The sequence below is a fragment of the Trichomonas vaginalis genome, chromosome III, assembly GCF_026262505.1.
Source record: "Trichomonas vaginalis G3 chromosome III, whole genome shotgun sequence".
Lineage (NCBI taxonomy): Eukaryota > Parabasalia > Trichomonadida > Trichomonadidae > Trichomonas > Trichomonas vaginalis.
Genome location: NC_067205.1, coordinates 5,209,829 through 5,233,327, shown reverse-complemented (window position 1 = coordinate 5,233,327; position 23,499 = coordinate 5,209,829). Strand labels below are relative to the sequence as shown.

Sequence of the window (23,499 nt, the reverse complement as noted above, 5' to 3'; positions counted from 1 at the left end):
TTGTCAGCTTTGTTGTCAATATCTGCTTTCAAAAGAAGTTCTTTTATAGGCTTCTCGTTTAAGGTTCCTTTTGTTGGATTTATACAAACAGTATGGTTCTTACTGTCTTGAAACAGAAACTCATCTGTCAATGGGTTTAATGTCAGTTTTAAGTTTCCTTCTTTCAATGACTCAGATATCTTAGAATAGTTTGAAAAGTTTGTTGTGTTCTTATTTAGAGCTTGCAAAATGAGTTGTCGGTTGTGTTGTATTTCTCTCATAGACGCTGTTTCATTTGACATTTTTATTCTAGATAAAATATGCTTCCAATAGAAAAAGAAACTTCTAGAGTTGCTACAACTAAACCATTAGATGAACTTTTTACGAATGTCGGTCAAAAGTTTGAGACAGAGACCGTAAAGCATGAAGGCTATCGCTTTGACTACCCACTAAGATGGTTAAGAGACCCATCCGTCACAAAAGCTATTGGCTTTCGTAGAATGAAGTTCATTTCAGAAGCCATACATGGTTTCCCATTTACGGTCGCTTTTGAAGTTCGATACTATAACAAAAAAAACGTACGTATGAGAAATTTGAACAGGGAAAATTTTACAAGTGAATTTGCTTGTAAACTTAGAAACAACTCTTCAAGCTTTTCAAGAAAAAATAAACGATATCTATCTCGAATATGCAAACCAGTTTAACATTGACGAAGGAGAGTACCATCTCGATATTATATATGACAGGAAAAATGCAACTGTTAAATTCAATAGAATAGAAGACCTTGGAGAAAACGTTTATATTTCTACAAAATATAACAACTTGGCATGGTATAGATTTTTGAGGATGTTAAATCAGCCTGCAGAATATCCAGTACACCCGGACTTTTATGAAGTCGAAAACCCTAATGGAACATATGAAAATGTTTTCGACTCAGATGCTATTATAGTTCATGCTTCATTTTCTGGTGCACAAAACTCTTTTTTATGCTTGGCAAATGACTTTTACGAAAAACCTACAAAGCTATATGAACCACCGAGTGGAAGTATTTCAGACTTTCAAGTATGGTTTACAACAGATGGAAGAAAGAGAATAGTTCCATTATACCATGCGTTTTACTTAGAACTTAGTTTCATATACAACTACTATCGAACGGTAAAATATAATTTTAATACGGTTGAGGTGTTGGATTGGTTGCCAACTTGACTGTGGTGCAGGTTCAGGCTGTTGTATAACAGGAGCTTGTTCTTCTGGTTCAGGTCTTTAGGTATAATACCAACGAACTGACCTACTCTTTACCAATATTTTTGACTCCGTTCCAAATTCCTCTTCCGACAGATTTTATTCCATTCCATATACCTCTTCCAACTCTTCTGAAGAAGCTTCCAATACTACTGAAGAAACCCATTTTACTATATGTAAAAATCTAATGTCCGCCTAGTCTCTTACGTTTCCTTCTGAGTTCCATAGCATTCTTTAACTGGAGCTCATACATTCTATTTCTCCTCTGGTAGAAAACATACTCTGGTCAACTCCTGTGTTCGCGTCATCTGCATAGAGTTGTTTATATCCCACTTCAGGGTTTGTATAAAACTCTTTCCATCTCATATTTGCATACCATGGTGGCAAACCTAACGCAGCGTCATTTGAACATGGCAGTTTGCATTTGTACATCTGTTGGCACTTGACCATAGTTTGCCATTGCAGTTTGTATTCTAACTTCATTTGGAATATTCTCTGGGTTTGGTTGTCCAGGTTGCTGTGCATTCGCTAAGTTCTGTGCGTCCATTTAATATTAGATAAAAATATCTCTTACGAGTACATATACTGGACATTTGCAGGCATTGGTTCATCTTCATATTCTCTGTACTTTTCTGCCACGTCAAATAAGTAAATGACACAATGGAAAAAACCTAAAACAAGTAGTCCTATTTCAAACCACATTTACTTACCAATAAAATTTCTTTGTTATGACACTTTCTCCGGTTTATAGGACCTCTCTCATATTCTATCTTATCGTATCTAAAATCATACTCATGTATATCCTCTAACCATCTCATAACGGTTTCCAAACCACTTTTATCGGATGTAAAGTAAAAGCATGGATGGTTATGTATAACGTCTAAAGTTTCTAAAGAGTCTCTCAAAGTCCAGTCTACTTGGTATTGAAAATCATATGTGTTATAGAACGGCGGGTCCACTATAAAGAAAACATTTTCCTTGTCTTTATATTTTTCATACAACTCTGTCCAACGACATCTCACAAACTCTATACCCTCAGTATATTTTTCTATGTTCTCTTTGAAAACCTTTGTATAGTTAAGATATAAAACGTTTGACATAAGTGTTTCAATGTCATGAACTCTTATAGAACCACTATACAATAGTCTAGAAGATATACTATCCCAGTCAATATACTCTGCTTTTTTCAAAACCTCTCTGACAGTATTTTTCTTATCTAATGGTATACGTTCCATCTTACCTATAGGTATCTTTTCTTTCAACTCACTCAATATTTTGTTTGTGTCTGGTATATGTTTGAGACGGTTCATATAGTTGTCGAAGTCATTGCATATAATCTTTGAGTCTGGGAATACAATATGGCACAAATGAGATATATAGAAACTTCCACCGAACAAATCTACAAATGTTAGACCATTCGGTAGTTTCTTAAGTTCTCTCAATAGAATATCTTTACATCTACTCTTATTTCCAAAGAAGGGTAACGGTGGTTTTGTAAAATTCATTTTATATACAATAAAAATGTTTTTTCCCTGAAAAGTGACAGAAAAGTGACAAAACATCTTCGGGGCTAGAGGGCACGAAGTGCCTGGAAGCCCCAATGCCTTTTTTTTTTTTTTTTCAATCTGGCATGTGGATATTCATTTTGAGATTGGGACAAAGTTGCAATTCGGCACTTTTTGTAAAAAAAATGGGGTCATACTCATAATGAATAGAGACTTATAGCCAAGTCTTGATATCATGCAGGGAGAATATACATTGATAAGCAATTATATTTTATAGTAGTAGTATTCAGAAATTCTTACAATTTACAATACAATTTTCAAAAATGGATAAAGACTAATAGCCAAGTCTTGATATCATGCAGGGAGAATATACATTGATAAGCAATTATATTTTATAGTAGTAGTATTCAGAAATTCTTACAATTTACAATACAATTTTCAAAAATGGATAAAGACTAATAGCCAAGTCTTGATATCATGCAGGGAGAATATACATTGATAAGCAATTGTATTTTATAGTAGTAGTATTCAGAAATTCTTACAATTTACAATACAATTTTCAAAAATGGATAAAGACTAATAGCCAAGTCTTGATATCATGCAGGGAGAATATACATTGATAAGCAATTATATTTTATAGTAGTAGTATTCAGAAATTCTTACAATTTACAATACAATTTTCAAAAATGGATAAAGACTAATAGCCAAGTCTTGATATCATGCAGGGAGAATATACATTGATAAGCAATTATATTTTATAGTAGTAGTATTCAGAAATTCTTACAATTTACAATACAATTTTCAAAAATGGATAAAGACTAATAGCCAAGTCTTGATATCATGCAGGGAGAATATACATTGATAAGCAATTATATTTTATAGTAGTAGTATTCAGAAATTCTTACAATTTACAATACAATTTTCAAAAATGGATAAAGACTAATAGCCAAGTCTTGATATCATGCAGGGAGAATATACATTGATAAGCAATTATATTTTATAGTAGTAGTATTCAGAAATTCTTACAATTTACAATACAATTTTCAAAAATGGATAAAGACTAATAGCCAAGTCTTGATATCATGCAGGGAGAATATACATTGATAAGCAATTATATTTTATAGTAGTAGTATTCAGAAATTCTTACAATTTACAATACAATTTTCAAAAATGGATAAAGACTAATAGCCAAGTCTTGATATCATGCAGGGAGAATATACATTGATAAGCAATTATATTTTATAGTAGTAGTATTCAGAAATTCTTACAATTTACAATACAATTTTCAAAAATGGATAAAGACTAATAGCCAAGTCTTGATATCATGAGGGAGACTCTCTACAAATACAAAAATTGATTATCATAAGGAAATACAAATTTATCAATTTTCATGTGAAAATTACATAAATTTGTTCTCCAATAAATAGCAATAATTTGAATGTTATATTAAGTAATATAGCTTCAGGTAAATAAGCTTACACTTCAAAAATATACTGTTTATTCATTAATTTTAAAAAAAGTCCAAATTATCTAATCTTGCTTACTCTTCCTTTAAACTTCTTTGTGCCAAATTTAATATTGCCTTCAAAGATGGAATAAGGACATTAGGTTCAATCCTTCGGCTTTCGACAATTTCCAAAATGTGTTGAATTAATTTCAAACATTCATCGTGTTTTGAAGCTCTTTGCTCAACAATCTGATTACCTGCCCTTGTAAGAATTCTTACTGCTCTTTCTTCATTCAAAACATTAGCGACTTGAACCTTAATAATCGCATTTGGAATCACAACAGTGATGAGAGTTATGACGATGTCATCAATGCGCTCATTTTTCTTACCCAAGAAAAATGTTTGCTTTAATTGATGAAAGTGTGATTCCGCAATGTTATTCGTGGAATCACCTTCTCCACGATATAACATCATCCAATGTTCTTTGGTTCTTCTCCATTGTTTATCGAAATACTTCAAAGCGCGCGGTTCTTCTTCTTCTAACATTGTTGTCAAGAACTCATATGTTTCATCAGACTCTTCAGCCAGCTTTTCTGCATTCGTTGCATCTGCACGTAATGTCAAAAAGTCCATTGCTAAATAGAAGTTCTCAAAATTCTGTGGATTGTCAAAATAGCTTCCAACTTTTGCACATGCGCGTAAAACATGCACAGCGCACCAACTGAGCTGCGCAAGAGGAAATCCGTCCTCAATTGCGCGAGCAATGTTTAGCGCACAGTCAGCGCTCCAATGCTGTGGATCCAGGTGCGCAAACTCACAGAATTTCACCAAACATTCTTGAATTTTTTCAGATGTCTGAGGGTTCACTAAAAAATAGCAAAAGGGGAAAATTGTGTTTTGACTTGTTTTCATTGTTACTGCAAACAATTGGATCTTTCCTTTAATTAAAGAATGAGTGGAATCGACGTGGAGAGGGTTATCAATGCTATGCACCAATTCTTTTGCAGCAAAAGGTGCATATATATTTGATTGTAAACTCGGAAAAAATCTCCATTGTAATCAAATTGAACGAGATCATCTGGGCACTCTTCCTGTAAATTATTCAAAAATGCTTCCAAAGAAGTGTAAGGATCGTTTGATAATCTTTGTGCAATAATCTCATCAAGGCGATAAAATTTGTGCTTTAAAGCATCAGTAGACTGCGCGAAAAGTTTCATCGTTTCTTTGTTATTCGTATCAATTCCGAACTTATCAAAAAATGCTTTTTGAGCAAGAAATTGCTTTCCACCGTTTTTAATATAAAGTTCGATCCATTTTTGATAAAATTTACTCGCGTAATGTGAACCCATTTCAACTTCTATATGATGGCAATGTTATTCATTAACTTTGCTTATAGTAAACACTCCATTTTGTTCTTCAACCCTAAATTTTGCCTTGCATAGGGGATACGAACATGAATAAGTGACATATTGCTTTGGAGATCCCGTTCTTCTTCTGTATGGGACACCGCCCTTGACTTCCTGTTTAATACCAAAAGCAATAAGCTCCTCTAAGTCCACCGAAATCATAAAAATGAAGTGATTTTGAAAAGAGTTAACAAAATTCAAATCACATCAAAAACAAAAACACATAAAAAATATTTTATTATACTCATTCGAAATTAAAAATAATAAAATTTATATATATTAATTTCATTAAATCAAGGTTAAAAATCTCACCGGAAAAATAACCTCAGTGTGATAAATTTATCACCGGAAAAATTTACAATAAGGTTAATACCGAAAATATCGAAAAATCAACATTTAAGGTTAATTTAAGAGTATGCACTTTTGTCACCTACTCTATTCATTTTTTGAAAGAACCAGAAACTTTACCGGTTTATGGAATAATTGATGACAAAAGTCGTTATTTGTTAGCATTGAAATTGCTTCGTAACAAAAGTTCAACAGAAACTTCAAAAGTGGCAATTGCAACAGTTCAAAAATATGGAGCACCTTTCTGTTTCTGGTCAGATAACGGTAAAGAAAATGAGGGAGAGTTCACAAAATTTTTGAGTACTTATGACATTCAAATCAGAAAATCAGCTCCATACATGCCACGTCAAAATGGCAAAATTGAACGCCTCTGGCCATCACTGGACAAAAATGCTCCAAAGTCTTCAGAATTTGAGAGCATCAATCAGGAATTGGAAGAATTCAGGCAAAAATACAATGACATGCCACATGGCGCTCATCCAAAAATTGGAGTTCGACCATACACTCCAAGAGAGGTTTACAACAAATTTAAGAAATGGACCAAGGATGATAAACCGCTCTGGAAAAAATGTGTTAATAAGCAGTGGGAAGTTGAAGAGATTCCAAACTATTGAAATATTCTATATTTTTTTTCAAAAATTCTCATTCAAATTTGAATTTGGTTTTCAAAATTATGAATAAACATTATTTTTATTAAACTTGATTTTTAGCTCTGAAGAATCAAAAGAATTTAGCGAGAAAGAATATGCAGCTCACATAGGGGTAGATAAAGATATATCTCGAAAAAAATTGAATTTATTGTAAAGAATGAAGAAGTTCATTTTAAGATTGAGTTGATTTTCAACCAAAACGAGAGAGCATGCAGGCAAATGAAATTCGAAAAGTGAAAGGAATGACATATTGCAAAAGAAAAGATTCAAATAACGCAAGCGAAATATAGATCAGTTAAAATCACAATAAAATTTCGATCTTTTCTACAGGGAACTAAAAGTGAGAAAACTTGTTCGCAATGCGAAATGATTGCGAACAAGTTTTCTCACTTCAGCGAGGGAATTGTTCCTTATGATGCATACATTATAAATATATACATCATAAGGAACAATTCCCTCTAGATAGCTGGGAAACTTTCTCTAAATAACTTATCATTTGGAGAAAGTTTCCCAGCTATCTACTGGGAACTAAAGGCTATGAGGCACTAATATATAATCAGTGCCTCATAGCCTTTAGTTTGTTATTAAAAACGAGAAAACTTGTTCGAAATGATAAACAATTTCGAACAAGTTTTCTCGTTTTAAGGAGGGAATTGTTCCTTATGATGCATACATTATAAATATATACATCATAAGGAACAATTCCCTCTAGATAGCTGGGAAACTTTCTCTAAATAACTTATCATTTGGAGAAAGTTTCCCAGCTATCTACTGGGAACTAAAGGCTATGAGGCACTAATATATAATCAGTGCCTCATAGCCTTTAGTTTGTTATTAAAAACGAGAAAACTTGTTCGAAATGATAAACAATTTCGAACAAGTTTTCTCGTTTTAAGGAGGGAATTGTTCCTTATGATGCATACATTATAAATATATACATCATAAGGAACAATTCCCTCTAGATAGCTGGGAAACTTTCTCTAAATAACTTATCATTTGGAGAAAGTTTCCCAGCTATCTACTGGGAACTAAAGGCTATGAGGCACTAATATATAATCAGTGCCTCATAGCCTTTAGTTTGTTATTAAAAACGAGAAAACTTGTTCGAAATGATAAACAATTTCGAACAAGTTTTCTCGTTTTAAGGAGGGAATTGTTCCTTATGATGCATACATTATAAATATATACATCATAAGGAACAATTCCCTCTAGATAGCTAGGAAACCCTAAATTAACTATTAATCTTTGAGATATTTTTTATTGAGGTTAATACGTTTTTCTAAATAATTAAAATGTAAAATTTTGATTATGAACTCATCTCTAATATTTTGGCTCTTTAATATATTTGAATCATGATCTTTGAGAAGAGTTCTCAAAAGTATTCACAAAAGCTATTTTTCCTTGAAATTTAAAAATCCTGTTTATCATATATTACCGAATTCAATTCCCTACATATTTCAAAATATTCTATGAACATTTCAATTTTTGAAAAAAACATATTTTTTCCAAATATATTTATTATCATATTTCTAATAATATTTCCTAAAGCGTCACTTTTTACTTCCTCGACGATTATTTCTCTCTCAAAAAATTCAATAGCTTACATTTTGACAGAACTTAATATGTAACACCTCATCTGATCTATACAAAATTTACCACCAGAATAAAAGTGACGATGATACCTGGAAATGAAGGTTAATTAAATCGGCATTGGCAAAAAATCTTAAATTATAATTCAAGGCCATGAACAATTGATTTCAATTTGCTTCGCTAATAAAAATTGAAAATAAATTTTAAAATTAAAAAAAAGAGTTTATCTTGTATAAACTATATGGTATGAACTCATGGATCTGTTGGAAATTTCTCCAAATCCCCTCTGATTCTTCATTTGTGATTGAATAGCTGAAAGATTTCACATTTTTGTGCAGAATGAAAATGTTTATTATATAAGTTATAATACAAATTTAATATTCAAAATAGATTATGCATCCCACGGTTCCCAATAACCATGTGCCCATTCCCAAATGAATTCTTCTACGTATGGATTTGCATATGGAAGGCACCCCCAAGCATCTTCTAGTTTGTAATACCTTTTTCGTGTTTTATAATCAAAAATAAGGGATTTGAACATATCTAAATCATTGGGGGCATACTGAAGAGGAAACTTTGAAATGATATCTCTTTTTCTAATATTTCGGGTATTTTCTATGACTTTTTACGCTGTTTTCACATTACCACTTATTGTTGCATAATGTAAAGGTATCTTCCCTTCATTATCACTTATTTCAAAATCTGCTCTCCCAGTCAACCACTTTACAAAATTCGTGTTACCATTAATTGCTGCATAATGAAGAGCAGTCTTCTCTTCATTGTCTTGCATGTTGACGAGTGATGATAACGAAAAATTAATAAGATCAAAATCAACATCACAAAAATATATTGCAGCATAATGTAACATTACTCAGATAGCGATAGCGACTAATTATAATTGATCTAGCACAGTAAAGAATTCCTTGGTATTTTTTATCGATTTCAGGCAATGCAGAAAGGATGAATTCACAAACAAAAGGGTAATCAATAGTTTTAACTATGAATCCTTAGTTAGTATCCCTAAGTCGTGTACTGTGGCACTGCGCGCCTCCGTACACCACTTAGCGGTTTTGATACTTTACGAAACCAGTAACGTATATTTTACAACACAACCGTAACACCAACTTAACCTTAAATATTTACAAAACTATCTGACACATAAACGACTTCACTAACGACTTCACTAATGATTTTACTAACGACTTCACTACCGTCCTCACTAAATAAAAATAACCTTATTTTTATTTTTTTAAATTTTTTATTTCATTACAAAGACATGTCCGACTACATTTACTATGACTCTTTCCCAGAACGTTTCCGTGAACTATTCAAAACTCAAGTAAAACTGAGAAACATGCATTTTAACAAAGACAGACCCATTGACGATGAAAGAAACCCTGAATATATTACAATCCCTTATGATGCAAAGTTCATTGCATACATTCCTTATGGTCGCAGAGGAACGAAAACTATTTCAACAAAGAATAAAAATTATTTCTGGAGCGATGAAGAAAATTGCCTTATCTACATAAATGCATACTTAAATAAAGCTACATATTGTACAAAAGAAGGTTGGACTGGATTTGAGCTCTACATATACGACGACGATGGAAACAGACGCTGTGTATACCCATACGATAATATGTACCATTGTTTTCATCAAGCATTAAACGAATACATAGTCAGTAAGGGTCTCATTCCTGTTGAGTAGATATGTTATATTTTTGTTCTGTCATTTATATAAAAATTAATGATATCACCACCCTCACACGTATGAAAACATAGCGCAAAAATAAATTTAGGTGAAGTGGTGAGATTTCACCTCTTTTTTCACCTCTTTTTTCACCCACTTGAATTCATTGCTTTATAACTCTCTTCCTTGGTTTCTTTTTAGTTGCTTTCTTCACGTCTGTCTCCAACTTGACTGTCTTTCTTCTTCGTCCGTAATGATACCAGTTACTTCCACCAGTCAATGGGTCAAATGGTCTTTCGTAAGGGTTTCCATACATTCCATAGGGACCATACGGAAGAACTACTGGTGGAGGAAGAGTTCCATCGACTCTATTTAAATGCATTGTTTCACCTTTCATCTGGTCATTAAAGTCTTTTGCATGTTTTGCAAACTCATCGTCCTTTCCTAAAGCATTTTCTGACTCAGTCGCAACCAAATTGGATGCTTTATTTATGAGCCCTATTTTATTTAATCTTAACTTCTTTGCAACCCAGCCTCCAATCTTTCCTTTATTTGCATCTAATGTCTTCGAAACCCTTCCTCCACTCATTTTATTTACTGCGTCATAAGCTCCAAGTGCTTTTGCTCCAAATGCTAATGCTTTTGTTCCCATTGCGCCTAAAGCTGCCCAAGCTACCATTTACACCATATTAAAATCATCTCTCTTCAATATTATCTCATAAAAGTTCTCGTTACTGGAGAAAGTCAATGAAACATAAACATTCTCACGTGCTTCGCCCTCACCGCTTTGCGGTCTATCTAACTTCTTTCTTATATCTATACGCTTCAAAATGTCTGAACAATTGCTAACATCTTCTACAACAGTTATTTCATCATGAACGACCTTTAAGAACAAGCTCATTTAATATGCTATTAAAATCATCTCAATAATGAGTCCATCCTTTCCGTCTTTAGGTAGCACAACATCTTTCATTGAAGAAGGTTCGACAAGTCTTATGTTAAACTTACTGACAAAGTTTGTTATACTATAATGCTTCGGCGGCGAATACATGTAGTTTGAAAGACATAATATAGATTCTTCAGCAAATTCACTTATACTGGATTTTATAACAATGTTCTCACGAGACCAAATACCACCAATTGACAATCTTGTAAGCAATCCTGCTGAACCTTCTACTGTAAACGTCGATGGTAACATTCCACGAAGGTCATCTATTGACATCGTTGAGTCACTGTATTTAAATATTTTCTTAAAGCAATCGTCATTATCTAACCATGCAATAGCTTTGAAGTTTTCATTCGAATATACATCTGCTTCATTAAATGTAAAACCTGACTTCTTTGCAGAGATGACTTTAAAATCTATTGAGTTTGTTTCAAAATTATATGCTATGGTAACTTCTGAAGGTAATGGATGTCCTTCCGCAGTCAGTTGTTCTCTCACTACCGTTTGAAGCTTTGTGTTAAAAACTTTCATGTCATCTCCTGTGTCTAGGTTCACATACACAGCAACAGGAAAACTATCTTGCTTCTTTGTTTCATCATTATACCTCAAAACATTAAAGTTCTTCAATAATATTGTCCTTCCTGCTGGAATACTTCTAACTTGTCTTATTTCAATAGCTTTCTCACCTCCTACATACTCTACCCAGTGTCTTGGATATTCATAAGTATACTGACTTTCTTGAATTTTGGTTGGTTTCATCATAACGTGTTCATAGTATATCTTTATACTCTTGTCAGTTAGACTCGGTGCTATGTTCTGAATATTTCTGACTTGCATTTTTAATGGAGATAAAATGAAGCATTTAATACATGACGTAGATGAAGACATGAATGAAACTACAGACAAACTTAACTCTTCTCTCATTCTTCCTTTCAGTAAGGACTATGAGTTCTGTTCAAATGGTGTTTATTTCTATTGTGGAAAGATGGGGTCAGGTAAGACATTTAACCTCATTCGTCATATACTCATAACAGAGCGTTTAGGTCAAGATTCATATTATGACCAAATCATTATATCAGCAACTTCAGACTCTATGGACTCAACAGCGAAAACATTTATGTCAAAAGTTCAAGCCTCTGTCGTTAAAGTTCCAGATAGCGAACTCATTGAATTTCTTCAACGTTACATTCGACGTAAGAGGAAATATTATGCCATCGTTGAATTTATACAGTCAGGAATGCAAAAGACTTCAGAAGAGATGGAAAGAATTATTGACAAACACCACTTACGTCAATACTCAGGAGTTTACGATATGAAACGACTTACAAACTACATTCTGTCAAAACTTTCAAAATACCCCTTCAAAAAGTATCCTTCAAACACTCTGCTCGTTTGCGACGACTTCGCCGGAAAAGGTTTAGTGTCAAAGCCTGACTCACCATTAGCTAACATCATTACTAAAGTCAGACATTACCACTTAACTGTAGCAATACTTATGCAAACATGGAGGTTTTTGCTTTAAACATAAAACGTCTCATAACTGACTTCGTTATCTTTCAAGGTTTCTCACGCTATGATATTGAACTCATTTGGAAACAGTCAGGTATAACATTACCTTTTGAAGAAATTTGGGAAGCATATAAGTCTCTCATCTCTCCTCGTTCATACCTTGAGATTCATATCATGACTAATACCATTAAAGTCAAAAATATTCCATGGGAACGACCAACATTGTTTTAAAGTTTAACCTTCAATTGACTGATGGTAAACAAATTCCATGCATCTCTGTCGCCATTTCTGTTAATATTTTTGCTGTCATTCATATCATCCACTTCCCCATCCGTTAGCTTTGAGGATATGCGTTAGAATAGCTGTTCTTAAATGAAGGCTTTTCACCTTTTAGCGCATAAACTCTATAACTTTCTGCATACTTTATGTTTGAACCTCCTGAGCCATCATTGACATAAATTTTTTAGGCTTCCACCCTTTGTTCATGTTCCTGCTTCTTCCCTTAGCTCTTTTGTTCAGTAGTTCTACATCTTTATACACAGCACCTGTCTCAGTGAATTCAACAATATTTTCATTCGTTAGCTTTACATTCAAACCCTTGTCGAGTATATTGTTCATTTCATACATATAAAAGGTTTTTATTCTATATGAAATGAGAAGCAAATCCATCTTAGCTGGTGCCGTTAATGTTCCAATTGAACCAACATCAAATGTTGACTCACGAACGACAAACAATATTGTCATAAAGAACTATAGTTCGGAGTGTTTGAAAGAAAAAGAACCAGAACTTAAGTCGGGACCTTCGGTCTTGGCGCATGGCGCCGTGAATTTAAACTCAGCTTCAAACGCTAACGCTACATCAGATGTTAAGTTAGAGTATCCACCACTGGACCAAATTCTTTCAAGAGAAGCCAACGACAACCCTTACACAAATGTTCAAACAAATCCTTCAGATAACGTAGACCATTACCTTCTTCAGTTATATCAAACTATCTTACTCAAAGACGATAAGAAGCTTTTGACAAATCTTATAAGCAAGAACCAAATAATTCTAACAAAGGAGGACCTTGAAAATGTTATATCACGAATAACAGGGAAACAATGTGTCATTGACTATCTCGACCCTGAAATCGAATGCTGTGGTCAAACGCCACCATTCATGAAAATAGGTAACATCCGCATCATTGAAATACCAGGTACTCCAGGAGTTGAGTTTAAGTATAAATATTCGAACGAGTATACAAAACTTTCAACAGAATATAAATTATGTTTGAAATATGTTTTAGTAAATTAAAGCAGTCAGGAGGGCTCTTTGAGCCCATCTTGGCGCTTTGCGCCGTTAGTCAAAAAAATTTCAAGTTAGCAATTTGTAATATCTATCCAAAACTTCTTCAACAGTATCGAACTCATCTTCATAATGCAAACCTAATCTTATTGACTTGGTGCAGTTCTCACTAACACAATATAGCGCTTTGCGCTCGGCGCCTTTGACGCCTTTTTCTGTTCTCTTGACTGACATAACTAACTCATTTGTTTCATCAAACAGCAACAACCAAAGTTCATGACCTAATACATAACATTCATACTTTATATTTTTAGCTCTGAGTTCTCTTGTAAGCTGTTGCATTTAATATTTTCTAAAAGTCTACTTCAACAGTCATTCGCACTGGTGCTTCAGTTCTACAGGCTCTCCTTGAAAGTCAACTAGTCTGAATTGCATGTCTTTCAAATTATGAGGACTAATGCGAACCCATTTACCTAAATGAGTTGCTATGACAGGAACGTTTGGAATGAACATTGAATTTACTTCATAACAGAAAGACTTATATTCTACTGAACCTTTAACTATTAACTCCTGAAATACCTGTGACATTAGCTATTTTTGACTCAACGTATAAACAATTACCATAACTACGTATGGAACAGATTTCATCTCAATCGTTTTGTCAACACTTTTCAAAGGACATGTCATATGGTATGCTCCCAGAAGCAATTGAACTCTATGACTCATTCGTGTTATCTTAAACTCCTTCGCATAACTGAACTTCAAAACTCCTGCAATAAGTTTAACATTCATTAAGTTTTCTTCGTTCTCCTTGTTTATTGTAGTATTTATGAGCGCATTTAACACTCCAGCTAATGTTTCCATCTTATATTCTACATTATTGTGAAATCTTATTTCGTGCTTCTTTCCATCTATTTCAATCTCTATGAAATCTGTTTCATCTGTTATGACAAAAGTTGCGATAGTATTGAAGTCAACAACTCTGAAAGCAAGTGCTTCATTCTGAAGACCTAAAGCTTTACTGTTCCGTATTCGTCAGTACTTTGCAAATAGAACAACATTTTATTCTCATTAAAATATGACTATTGCTGCATATGCGTATGAAACAAATGAAGCAAGAAGAGCACATGAACTAGTAAACGAAAACTCAACTTTAACCATTGAAGGCAATGATTTAGTCATTGACGATGGAAAAACTAAAAAAGTCATTGATTTCGATACTTTTAACACTTATGACCCATTCATTACAATAAGTAAAGTTCCTCATCATAAATGATGGAACGGTGCAATATATAAATTCTACAGTAGATGCCTCATTAGTGAAAGTACTGAATGTTCTCATTGAATTGTTAAAGAGCTTTCGATTTGACGACAACATTAAATGCCTAAAGAATTTAGTCATGAATGAGAAACAAATATTAGGAGTTGCTGGTAGCAGTAATGATGTACACCTTATGACATTAGAATATTATAACGAACATAAAGATGAACTGAAAGGAGAGAAGGGTGACACCGGACCACAAGGAATACAAGGACCTCAAGGAATACAAGGACCTCAAGGAATACAAGGACTCAAGGCGAAAACGTTTTGATGGAAAGGATGGAAAGGATGGAAAAACTGCTAAATCATGGATATGGGACCTTATAAATACTGGTTTAACAGCTGCTTCATATGGAGTTCTTCAATACCAAATCGGAAAGATATGGGCTGTACTTGGTGAAGAAGCTTTAGATGACGTCAAAAATGCTTTGAACTTCATTTCAAATGGTTCGGATACTATTAAAACTTTATCTGGTTGGATGCAAGAAACAAGGAGTCAAATAGATACTGTAAGACGTATAGCAAACAATGCACGTACGGGATTGGATACTTTACGAAAAGCACAAAATACACTAAAGGAAGCAAATGATATTCTTGGCTCAGTATCAGACATGCATGAAGATTGGCTTAAAGGTATTGACAAATCTTTAAAAAATCACAGTCAGTCTATTGCTGACTACAAGAAAAGTATAGATTTTTTACATAGTGCTATGGACGTACATGATGGAAGCATAAGGAACTTACTTAATGCTAACAATAACTTACCAGGAACTATTAAAGCATTTATAAAGTCCTTTGTAAAACCCGGTGCTCTAACATTTAGGTCTTTGAGAGCAAGAGCATTGAAGTCAAGAGATGCAGAAACTCCAGAAGAACCTACAGAAGGAACTGAAACAACAGAAACTCCAGAGGAGCCACCAAAACCAACAGCTAATGAAATATTGTTCGAATATTTTCCAAGGTACTCTGTTCTCATTGCATACATTCAAGAAATACTTAAGAAAGCAGACTTGACTTTAGGAGATGATGAAAGTTCTGTATATCTTTCGTTCCAGTTTCAAATAGCAGAACTTTTGAGACAGATATGCTTAATGTATGACAACATCTCTGATTTCACAAGATATGATGACGACCATGACCCCGAACATGGTGAAGAAGAAGTTTTACAAACATCCATTAAGACAGGAAAGGTTTTAACTCAAAGTCTCATTATTGACACCAAAGATGCGAAGTGGACGTTCTTCAAGAGCTGAAGAAAAATACTTCTTCGGGGGTGGTGGTAGGCATGAACTTGAAATAAATGAGATAGAAGAGAAATTAGCCGAAAAAGCAGATAAAGAACATAAACACAATATCTCCGATATAAATGAACTTCAAGCTACATTAAATAGTAAAGCGGACAAAAAATGAACTTGACGCAATGAACAAAGTTTTGAAATCTCATAAACACAATATCTCCGATATAAATGAACTTCAAAGCTACATTAAATAGTAAAGCGGACAAAAACCATGTTCATTATATAAGTTCAGATGAACAGATTATAACGGACTATCATGGATATTTAACACGAAGTGAAATGAAGACAAAAAATGTTAATGAAAGAAGATATAAATTCATTTCGTGCTAAAGGTTATGACATAACTGTACTGTACAGTATGATGTAGCTAAAGCACCAGAAGCATTTGGTTATACCGTGAAATTTATGCTTCTACTTTCAATGTTAACGGTGTATTAGTTGAACCAAGATTTACTTTGAGAGTTAAGTCAAAAATAACTTTTGAAGATGCTATTAAAAGTAAAGCTGACAAAGTTGAACTCGAAGCAATGAACAAAGTTTTGAAATCTCATAAACACAATATCTCCGATATAAATGAACTTCAAAGCTCATTAGACAGTAAAGCTGACAAAATCATACACATAATCCTTCACTACTGTTAGAGCAGACGACATAATATTGAACTATACCCTTGGTTCAAGTGCACCTTTAGAGAATCCAAGTACAAGCGTAAAAGATACACTAAAACTCCTTAAATAACAAATGTATGAATATCGAAGGTCATGTCAGAAACTTTGAAACACATGAACTACCAGCAATGTTAGATAAAAAAGCAAATAAGACTCATACACATACAAGTTTTACAACTGTTGCTATAGAAAGTATTGAAGGAACGGTTTGAAGAAACTGGTGGGGATGCATTATATTGTAAACCTCCTAACTTTCCACAAGGTTTAACATCGGATGACGACATAACGACGATGAAAAACATTAGATGTAAAGATGTTTATGTCATGAAGGATGAACATAATATTAAATTCACTGCTCAAGATTTATATGACAAGAAAGCAGACAAAACAGAGCTTCAAACATTAAAGACAGAAATACTTCAAACATTATATCCTATAGGCTCTATTTATACGTCAATGAACTCAACAAATCCAGCAACAGTTTTAGGTTTTGGTACATGGCAGCAGATTGTAGACAAATTCTTATACTGTGCTAACTCTTCAAAGCAAAACAGGAGGTTCGAAAAAATTACTGAAGCAAACCTTCCACCGCACACTCATACAGGAACTACAAACACAACAGGTAGTCATTCACATTCAATAACAAAAAGAGGTTATACAAATCTCTGCAGCAGGTTCGGATAGACAGGGAATGCATAGATATGATATTTCAAGTGACCCAGTAGATTCAAGCGCAGTATTTTCTGTGGAACCGCAGGAAATCATGCCCATACTTTCACAACAAATCCAACAGGGTCGGGTGCAGATTACATGCCACCATTTGTGACTGTATTTGCATGGTACCGCGTTCAATGAACGCACTTGAGCCTAGAATAAAATCTTTAACTTTACATAAATGAGCTTGAAAGAAAGTATTCGAACAACATCCATGGAGGTCATTTAAGAAATTCAATGAAGCTGCAAAGAGTTGGGGATTTACTAACAGAGCTGAAGTGAAAAGGTTCTTTGACAAAAATGTTGTACATCAAACAAAAATAAACCCTTACGACTACTTTTTACCAATTTACTCCAACACTCCTGACGCATACCAATTTGACACTCTTCATTCAAAGCAGAAAAGGAGGACATAAACCATTCCTCATCTTCATTAATGTTAACACTCGCAAAGCTTTGCGTATATAATGAAGAAATAAAGGAACTCATGAAGTGTTAAGAGTTTTACAAAAGTTTGTTAGCAGAACATAGCCCAAGTATTTTAACATCAGACCAAGACGGTGCATACCTCAGCAACGAAATCACAGAATTTCTCATTAAGCATAACATAACTCACTACACTACTGAAGACCATAACCATAACATACTCGGTATCATTAACCGCTTCATAAGGACTCTCAGAGATTTAAATCAAGAGCGAGACTTTACCGAAGAAGAAACAATGAAACACTTCATCGAAGTTTACAATTCCTCAACACATTCTACAACAGCGACATACACCAAATTCAATGACACACAACAAGAAGAAAAGTATATACAAAAGAAACGAAGTCAAACACAAATATCAGAAATTCAACACAATTTACTCTCATTCCTGGAACAAAAGTTCGTGTAGTTCTTGACGACAAACCGTTGACAAAGAAACGTTTAAGGTTAAGTCGAAATTATTATATCGTAGACTCTACGCAAGGTAATGGATATCTTATAAAAAGCTGCTGACGACTCCATAGCATTTTTACCCTCGTCATAAATTAGTCGAAAGTAGTAATGGCAAACTTGCTGAAACCATTGACGAAGCAAAGCGAGGAGTGGTTATTGAAATACTTGACTACAACATAAACGATGACACTTATAAAGTAAGATATGAAGGAGGCGTTGAAGATGTTATACCATCTAAGAACTTGAGAGAATCTAAACCAACTCATCTGGGACCATTAGAGCGGGAGTACTGGAAAGATAAAAACATGCCAGAAAGAATAAGAAAATTCTTCTAAACTTTTTCGTTGGATGTAAATCAGACATGAATGAGAATAATCATGGAATTATTAATGTTTTCATAAATTTACACCAAAAATAATGTTTAGGTGAAGTGGTGAGATTTCACCTGTTTTCTCACCTGTTTTCTCACCTCTTTTTTCACCTCTTGAACTTTCATGAATTTTCACAAAAGACCAAAAATAATGTTAGTTTTATTTTTATTTATTTTTTATTTTGTATGTAAGAACAGAAATGTCAGTCGAAGCAAAAACATTCACGAACAAATCTAATGGTGAAACATTCACAAAAGGCACTTATAACGGTATTGAAGTCTTACGTAGAGACAAGGATGGTTACATTAATGCAACAAAGATGGCGAGAGAAGCAGGAAAGTTAAACCATTTAAACAGATTTCTCAATAGTGCTAAAATGCAGGAAATTCTTGAGTTTTGGATGAACGAATACGGTGGAGCCAAAAGTGGCTCGACCTCAAAACAAGCATTTTATGAGCTTACAAAGGGTGTCATGAATGAATTCAAAGGTATTTACATACATCCTGACCTCGTTCATTTTGTTGCTGAATGGTGCTCTGTAAAGTATGCATTTTATGTCAAAGATATTATGGACTCCATAGACAAGAAAGTTCATGAGAAGTTAGATGAAGAAGAACTCGAAGATACAGTAGAAAATGCTAAACCTTTGTTCGAAGAAGAAGTTGGAAAAATGTGCGAAAAACAATTAGAACATGAACGTGAGATATATTATGGTTATAGAGATTCTCCATACGAACTAGACCAATGGGAACAAGAAGATTTAAAGAGAGAATTTAGAGAATATGAACTCGCTAAGATAGCATTTGAAGCTGCAGAAAAGAAGTTAAAAGTTTGGGGTCGTTTTGTACAAAAATATTGTGAGTAAATGAACCATTTATTTTTATTGAATTCAGTAAAAATATATTATAGGTGAAGAGGTGAGATGTCACCTCTTTTTTCACCTGTTTTCTCACCCCAGTTTTTCACAAGCGTTTTACATGAATTGTACGATGTATATTTGAAATCCTAAACAATTTCGTAGCTTCTATTTCTTCTGTCAGTATGTCAAAAGTTTTAACAATGCCGAAAGTCTCTTTATATTTCTTCTTGACGTCAGATAGAAGGAAATCGTCAGCAGTTGGATAGTTTTTGTTCAGAAATGCTAACATGTCCATTTTATTTTCTGCTGGCTTTTCTGCTTCTTTCTTTAAGTCTGCATAGTCGTTTCGCATTCTTTCTATCTCTTTGACGGAGTAGTTATATTTCCTAATTGCTGCTTTACATTTAGAACATTGCGGATTCATTTTTGCGTTATATTCTGAAACCTTACCTGCTAAAACAACTAAGGCGTCAATGGTTTTCTTTAACTCAAAAGCAGTTGGTCTTATCTGTTCGTTCCATATTTTACCTCTTCTATCTTTATCTCTTATCTGCCATACACATTCAGCAACTAACGAAACAAAGTTATCGTAGGTCTTAAACTCCCCGGATTTATATATGTCAGAAACATTCTTATATACCATGTCGCAATCTTTGTCCATAACCTTATGGTTGCAATGAAATCCTAGAAACTCATAGTTTACCTTTCGAATGAACTTCTTTATTTCTACTGAGTCAGTTGGTTTCACTTCTATTTCATCGAATTCAGGAATAGTTAGTTTTTGATGCTGAATTTCAGGTAGTTTAGGTAAATGGTCAATAATGTCCTGCATTTCATAAAGATACTGTTCATTTGTTTCATCTTTCGCACTACAGTCTAAATTACTTGTTAAAAGTTCTTGCTTTATCTTCTGGATTTTTGTTTCGAAAGTATATGAAGAAGGAATGAAGCTTTTCATCTCTACTAGATGTTGGATTCATGACTAACGAGTTTGGTGAAGTTGTTGTGGACAGAGTCCCGCCGTTCGCGGCTTGAATGTTGTTGTGCCGATTGTTGAAATCATATCTTTACATACAAAATAAAAAAATAAATAAAATAAAACTAACGTTATTTTTCTATCTTAAGGAAATTCATGAAAATTCATGAGGGTGAGAAATTAGGTGAAAAAAGAGGTGACATCTCACCTCTTCACCTATAATATATTTTGGTCATTTACACTCATTTACGAGAAGTTATGACAAAGCATTTACGAAGAAGTTATGACAAAGCATTTACGAAGAAGTTATGACAAAGTCACGAGGGTGAAAAAAAGGTGAGAAAACAGGTGACATCTCACCTCTTCACCTAAAATTATTTTGCGCTAGCGTTATTTTAGGTCAAAGCTTCCACGAGAGAAAAGATTCCTCATTCGCTAAGGATTCCAAAAATGAAAAAATCATTGATTTCGGCTGAGAAAAAACAGCAAAACCCTTCTTCCACGGGAACAAAGAAATAAAGAAGAAATAAAGAAGAAATAAAGTAAATTTTTTATTTATTCCCGTGGAAGATAGAGCACTTTTATGACACTTTTTATTCACGACAAACAAGACAAATAAAGAAAATAAGAAAATACGGCGCTGTCGCGGTTCGAACCACAGACCTTGACCCCTCCATAACACCACCTTAGACCACTGTGCTACGTAGCCTGTCGACATAAGATTTTATAAATTGCATATTTGACGTAAATTTATTTCCATCTGGCTTCCCACTGCATAAGATATTCATACGTGTTTGTAAGACATTCATTAAACTTCTTTTCTATTGCATCTAATCTTGCGTTATTTTTTTCAATAACTTGTCTGTATTCTTCATCATCTCCAGCAGTGTTTGGGTCTTCACGTTTAAAATATTCATTGTTAACCAATTTTTTATCTACAAATTTTATTAGTGTTTGATTCACTTCGTTATGATAACGGTCATATTCTTTCAATACGTAAGTGAAGACAAAATGCGTCGTACCTTCAATCTTAAAGCTTAAAGAACTTTCAACACAGTTTTGAGGGTCTGTCAGTGCGTCAATGAGATAGTATTCGAAGTCAGTCAATAATCTTTTTAAAGTCATTTCATACAGGATAAAATTTAATGTTGTGAAGAAATAGTGTTTATCTCAAAAAAAATAAAGTTAGTTTTTATTTTATTTATTTTTTTATCCTGTATGTAAAGACAGATATGTCAACATTAGAGAACACAACAACTGCTATCGTTCATGAAGTCATAAATGAAGAATACGAATACATACAGTATAACAAACAATTGAGACTCATTCGTTCTGTCAAAGACGACATGTACCAAATGCAAAGTATTTTGACGGCTTGTTTTGCTCCAGATACTAAGCTTCCTAAAGACTGGTTTAGGAACCAAAGCACCATAGAACTATTAAGTGAAGCACAGCGAGACGTACTTTTTTCTGAAAACAGTGAAGAACAGCGAGTAGGTAAAAAATCCCAGTCGCCAAAACTCTATGAAAACCGTGAAAAATTGCCAAACGGTTTGAGAGGATATTATGTTCATAGACTTTTAGTAAATGCTGTAGCAATGTGGGCTTCACCTCGTTATGCTTGGAATATTTTCAATTTTGACGAACTATATAGCAAGAACGTGGAGAGATGGAAAAGAAACTTCAAGCAAAAGATGAAGTCATTGAATCCAAAGACAAAAGCATACAGAAAAGAATACCGTTCAGTACCAAAAGGAAAGGAAAAGAGTTATAAGTATATGATTTATACTGAAGAGTTGGAGAAAGAAGAAGATAGAGATATGGTTATGTTGCATTTAGTCAGAAGAAACAACAAAAGCTTTTACGACCTTGCTAAAATATATAAATCTGACAGAAACTGGTTCTATCGTGAAAACTTACCGATTTCAATGACACCGAATGAGCAAATAAAAGAAATTGTCAAAAATACTCTTCCTCAAACACACTATGACATCAAAGGTTGCACAATACTTACCTTCAAAGAAGACTTAACATTACTGAAGGAAAAAATAACAGAATATTTCGATAACTTCAAAGAGGAAGAATGAAGTCACGACAACATTAACGAAGAAGTCACGACAACATTAACGAAGAGAGAATGAGGTGAAAAAACAGGTGATATCTCACCTCTTCACCAAAAATATATTTTTGGTTAAATAGCTTCAGGGTCAATTTCTTCAACCATTTCACTTCCTTCGTCAATGTCAATTGAAGCTTCTTCAACCTTTGGTAAGAACTTTTGTATAACATCTTTGTTCGTTATTGTCTTCAGAGATGAAGGATAATATTTCACAGATGTTTCACCCTTCTTATATTCTTTCTGTTCGGAAAGATTCATAGCAATACTGAAGAAGTCAATGTTGGAGTTCTTTATGACAGTATAGTGTGTATCTTTGACATTCACGAAGAAACCCTTTTGTTTCAAAACTACTGCTAACTCTTGTGAAGTATAACGTTTGCGGTCAATGACGATAGCTAATGGTCTGACATACTGACCAAACTTAGATTCTTTCACAAACTTCTTGTTAAAGATAACATTAACGTTTGAAGCATTATTGAACTCATTCTTGATGGCAGTAGCGAGAGCATTGTATGAAAAGAACTTGCAATCTTGCATGTGTTTCATTAAAATAAAAATATTAAATTATTTTGAAAAATAACTTAAAAAAAATCTAATCTAATTTTTTCAAAAATATTTTTTTATTTCCTACTAA

General features: G+C 33.6%; 10 protein-coding genes and 2 pseudogenes across 12 annotated transcripts, besides 7 other annotated features; 5 read left to right on the top strand and 7 right to left on the bottom strand.

Moving 5' to 3' along the window:
* Positions 1 to 479: 479 nt before the first annotated feature.
* Positions 480 to 1,145, top strand: TVAGG3_0645460 (annotated as a pseudogene). The gene has a single exon. A coding segment is annotated over exon 1 (666 nt).
* A 762-nt stretch (positions 1,146 to 1,907) lies between these two features.
* Positions 1,908 to 2,726, bottom strand: TVAGG3_0645450 (phage tail repeat-like family; the record flags this gene model as incomplete). The annotated part of the gene is made up of 1 exon (XM_051241420.1): positions 1,908 to 2,726. The coding sequence occupies one exon, from the start codon at positions 2,724 to 2,726 to the stop codon at positions 1,908 to 1,910; it is 819 nt and encodes a 272-aa protein (XP_051088007.1).
* A 142-nt stretch (positions 2,727 to 2,868) lies between these two features.
* Positions 2,869 to 6,015: a mobile genetic element.
* On the bottom strand, positions 4,267 to 5,037 carry TVAGG3_0645440 (MULE transposase domain-containing protein; the record flags this gene model as incomplete). The annotated part of the gene is made up of 1 exon (XM_051241419.1): positions 4,267 to 5,037. A coding segment is annotated over one exon (771 nt), but the record flags the coding sequence as incomplete, so codon positions are not given.
* A 952-nt stretch (positions 6,016 to 6,967) lies between the features above and the next one.
* Positions 6,968 to 7,055: a mobile genetic element.
* A 161-nt stretch (positions 7,056 to 7,216) lies between these two features.
* Positions 7,217 to 7,305: a mobile genetic element.
* A 161-nt stretch (positions 7,306 to 7,466) lies between these two features.
* Positions 7,467 to 7,555: a mobile genetic element.
* A 161-nt stretch (positions 7,556 to 7,716) lies between these two features.
* Positions 7,717 to 7,802: a mobile genetic element.
* A 364-nt stretch (positions 7,803 to 8,166) lies between these two features.
* Positions 8,167 to 8,207: a mobile genetic element.
* Positions 8,208 to 8,792: 585 nt separating this feature from the next.
* On the bottom strand, positions 8,793 to 9,035 carry TVAGG3_0645370 (ankyrin repeat and sterile alpha motif-containing protein; the record flags this gene model as incomplete). Its single annotated transcript, XM_001295239.1, has 1 exon — positions 8,793 to 9,035. One exon carries the CDS (start codon positions 9,033 to 9,035, stop codon positions 8,793 to 8,795), a length of 243 nt encoding a protein of 80 aa, XP_001295240.1.
* Positions 9,036 to 9,176: 141 nt separating this feature from the next.
* Positions 9,177 to 23,499: part of a mobile genetic element that runs on past the window's edge.
* On the top strand, positions 9,444 to 9,878 carry TVAGG3_0645360 (uncharacterized protein; the record flags this gene model as incomplete). Its single annotated transcript, XM_001295240.1, has 1 exon — positions 9,444 to 9,878. The coding sequence occupies one exon, from the start codon at positions 9,444 to 9,446 to the stop codon at positions 9,876 to 9,878; it is 435 nt and encodes a 144-aa protein (XP_001295241.1).
* Positions 10,024 to 10,539, bottom strand: TVAGG3_0645350 (protein of unknown function, DUF4107 family; the record flags this gene model as incomplete). The annotated part of the gene is made up of 1 exon (XM_001295241.2): positions 10,024 to 10,539. The coding sequence occupies one exon, from the start codon at positions 10,537 to 10,539 to the stop codon at positions 10,024 to 10,026; it is 516 nt and encodes a 171-aa protein (XP_001295242.2).
* TVAGG3_0645340 (uncharacterized protein) lies at positions 12,968 to 13,326 on the top strand (the record flags this gene model as incomplete). Its single annotated transcript, XM_051241418.1, has 1 exon — positions 12,968 to 13,326. A coding segment is annotated over one exon (359 nt), but the record flags the coding sequence as incomplete, so codon positions are not given.
* TVAGG3_0645330 lies at positions 14,679 to 17,502 on the top strand (annotated as a pseudogene). The gene has a single exon. A coding segment is annotated over exon 1 (2,824 nt).
* Positions 19,111 to 19,545, top strand: TVAGG3_0645320 (KilA, N-terminal/APSES-type HTH, DNA-binding family; the record flags this gene model as incomplete). Its single annotated transcript, XM_051241417.1, has 1 exon — positions 19,111 to 19,545. A coding segment is annotated over one exon (435 nt), but the record flags the coding sequence as incomplete, so codon positions are not given.
* TVAGG3_0645310 (organellar and viral DNA polymerase type B) lies at positions 19,874 to 20,431 on the bottom strand (the record flags this gene model as incomplete). The annotated part of the gene is made up of 1 exon (XM_051241416.1): positions 19,874 to 20,431. One exon carries the CDS (start codon positions 20,429 to 20,431, stop codon positions 19,874 to 19,876), a length of 558 nt encoding a protein of 185 aa, XP_051088003.1.
* TVAGG3_0645300 (uncharacterized protein) lies at positions 21,497 to 21,871 on the bottom strand (the record flags this gene model as incomplete). The annotated part of the gene is made up of 1 exon (XM_051241415.1): positions 21,497 to 21,871. The coding sequence occupies one exon, from the start codon at positions 21,869 to 21,871 to the stop codon at positions 21,497 to 21,499; it is 375 nt and encodes a 124-aa protein (XP_051088002.1).
* Positions 22,944 to 23,411, bottom strand: TVAGG3_0645290 (uncharacterized protein; the record flags this gene model as incomplete). The annotated part of the gene is made up of 1 exon (XM_051241414.1): positions 22,944 to 23,411. A coding segment is annotated over one exon (468 nt), but the record flags the coding sequence as incomplete, so codon positions are not given.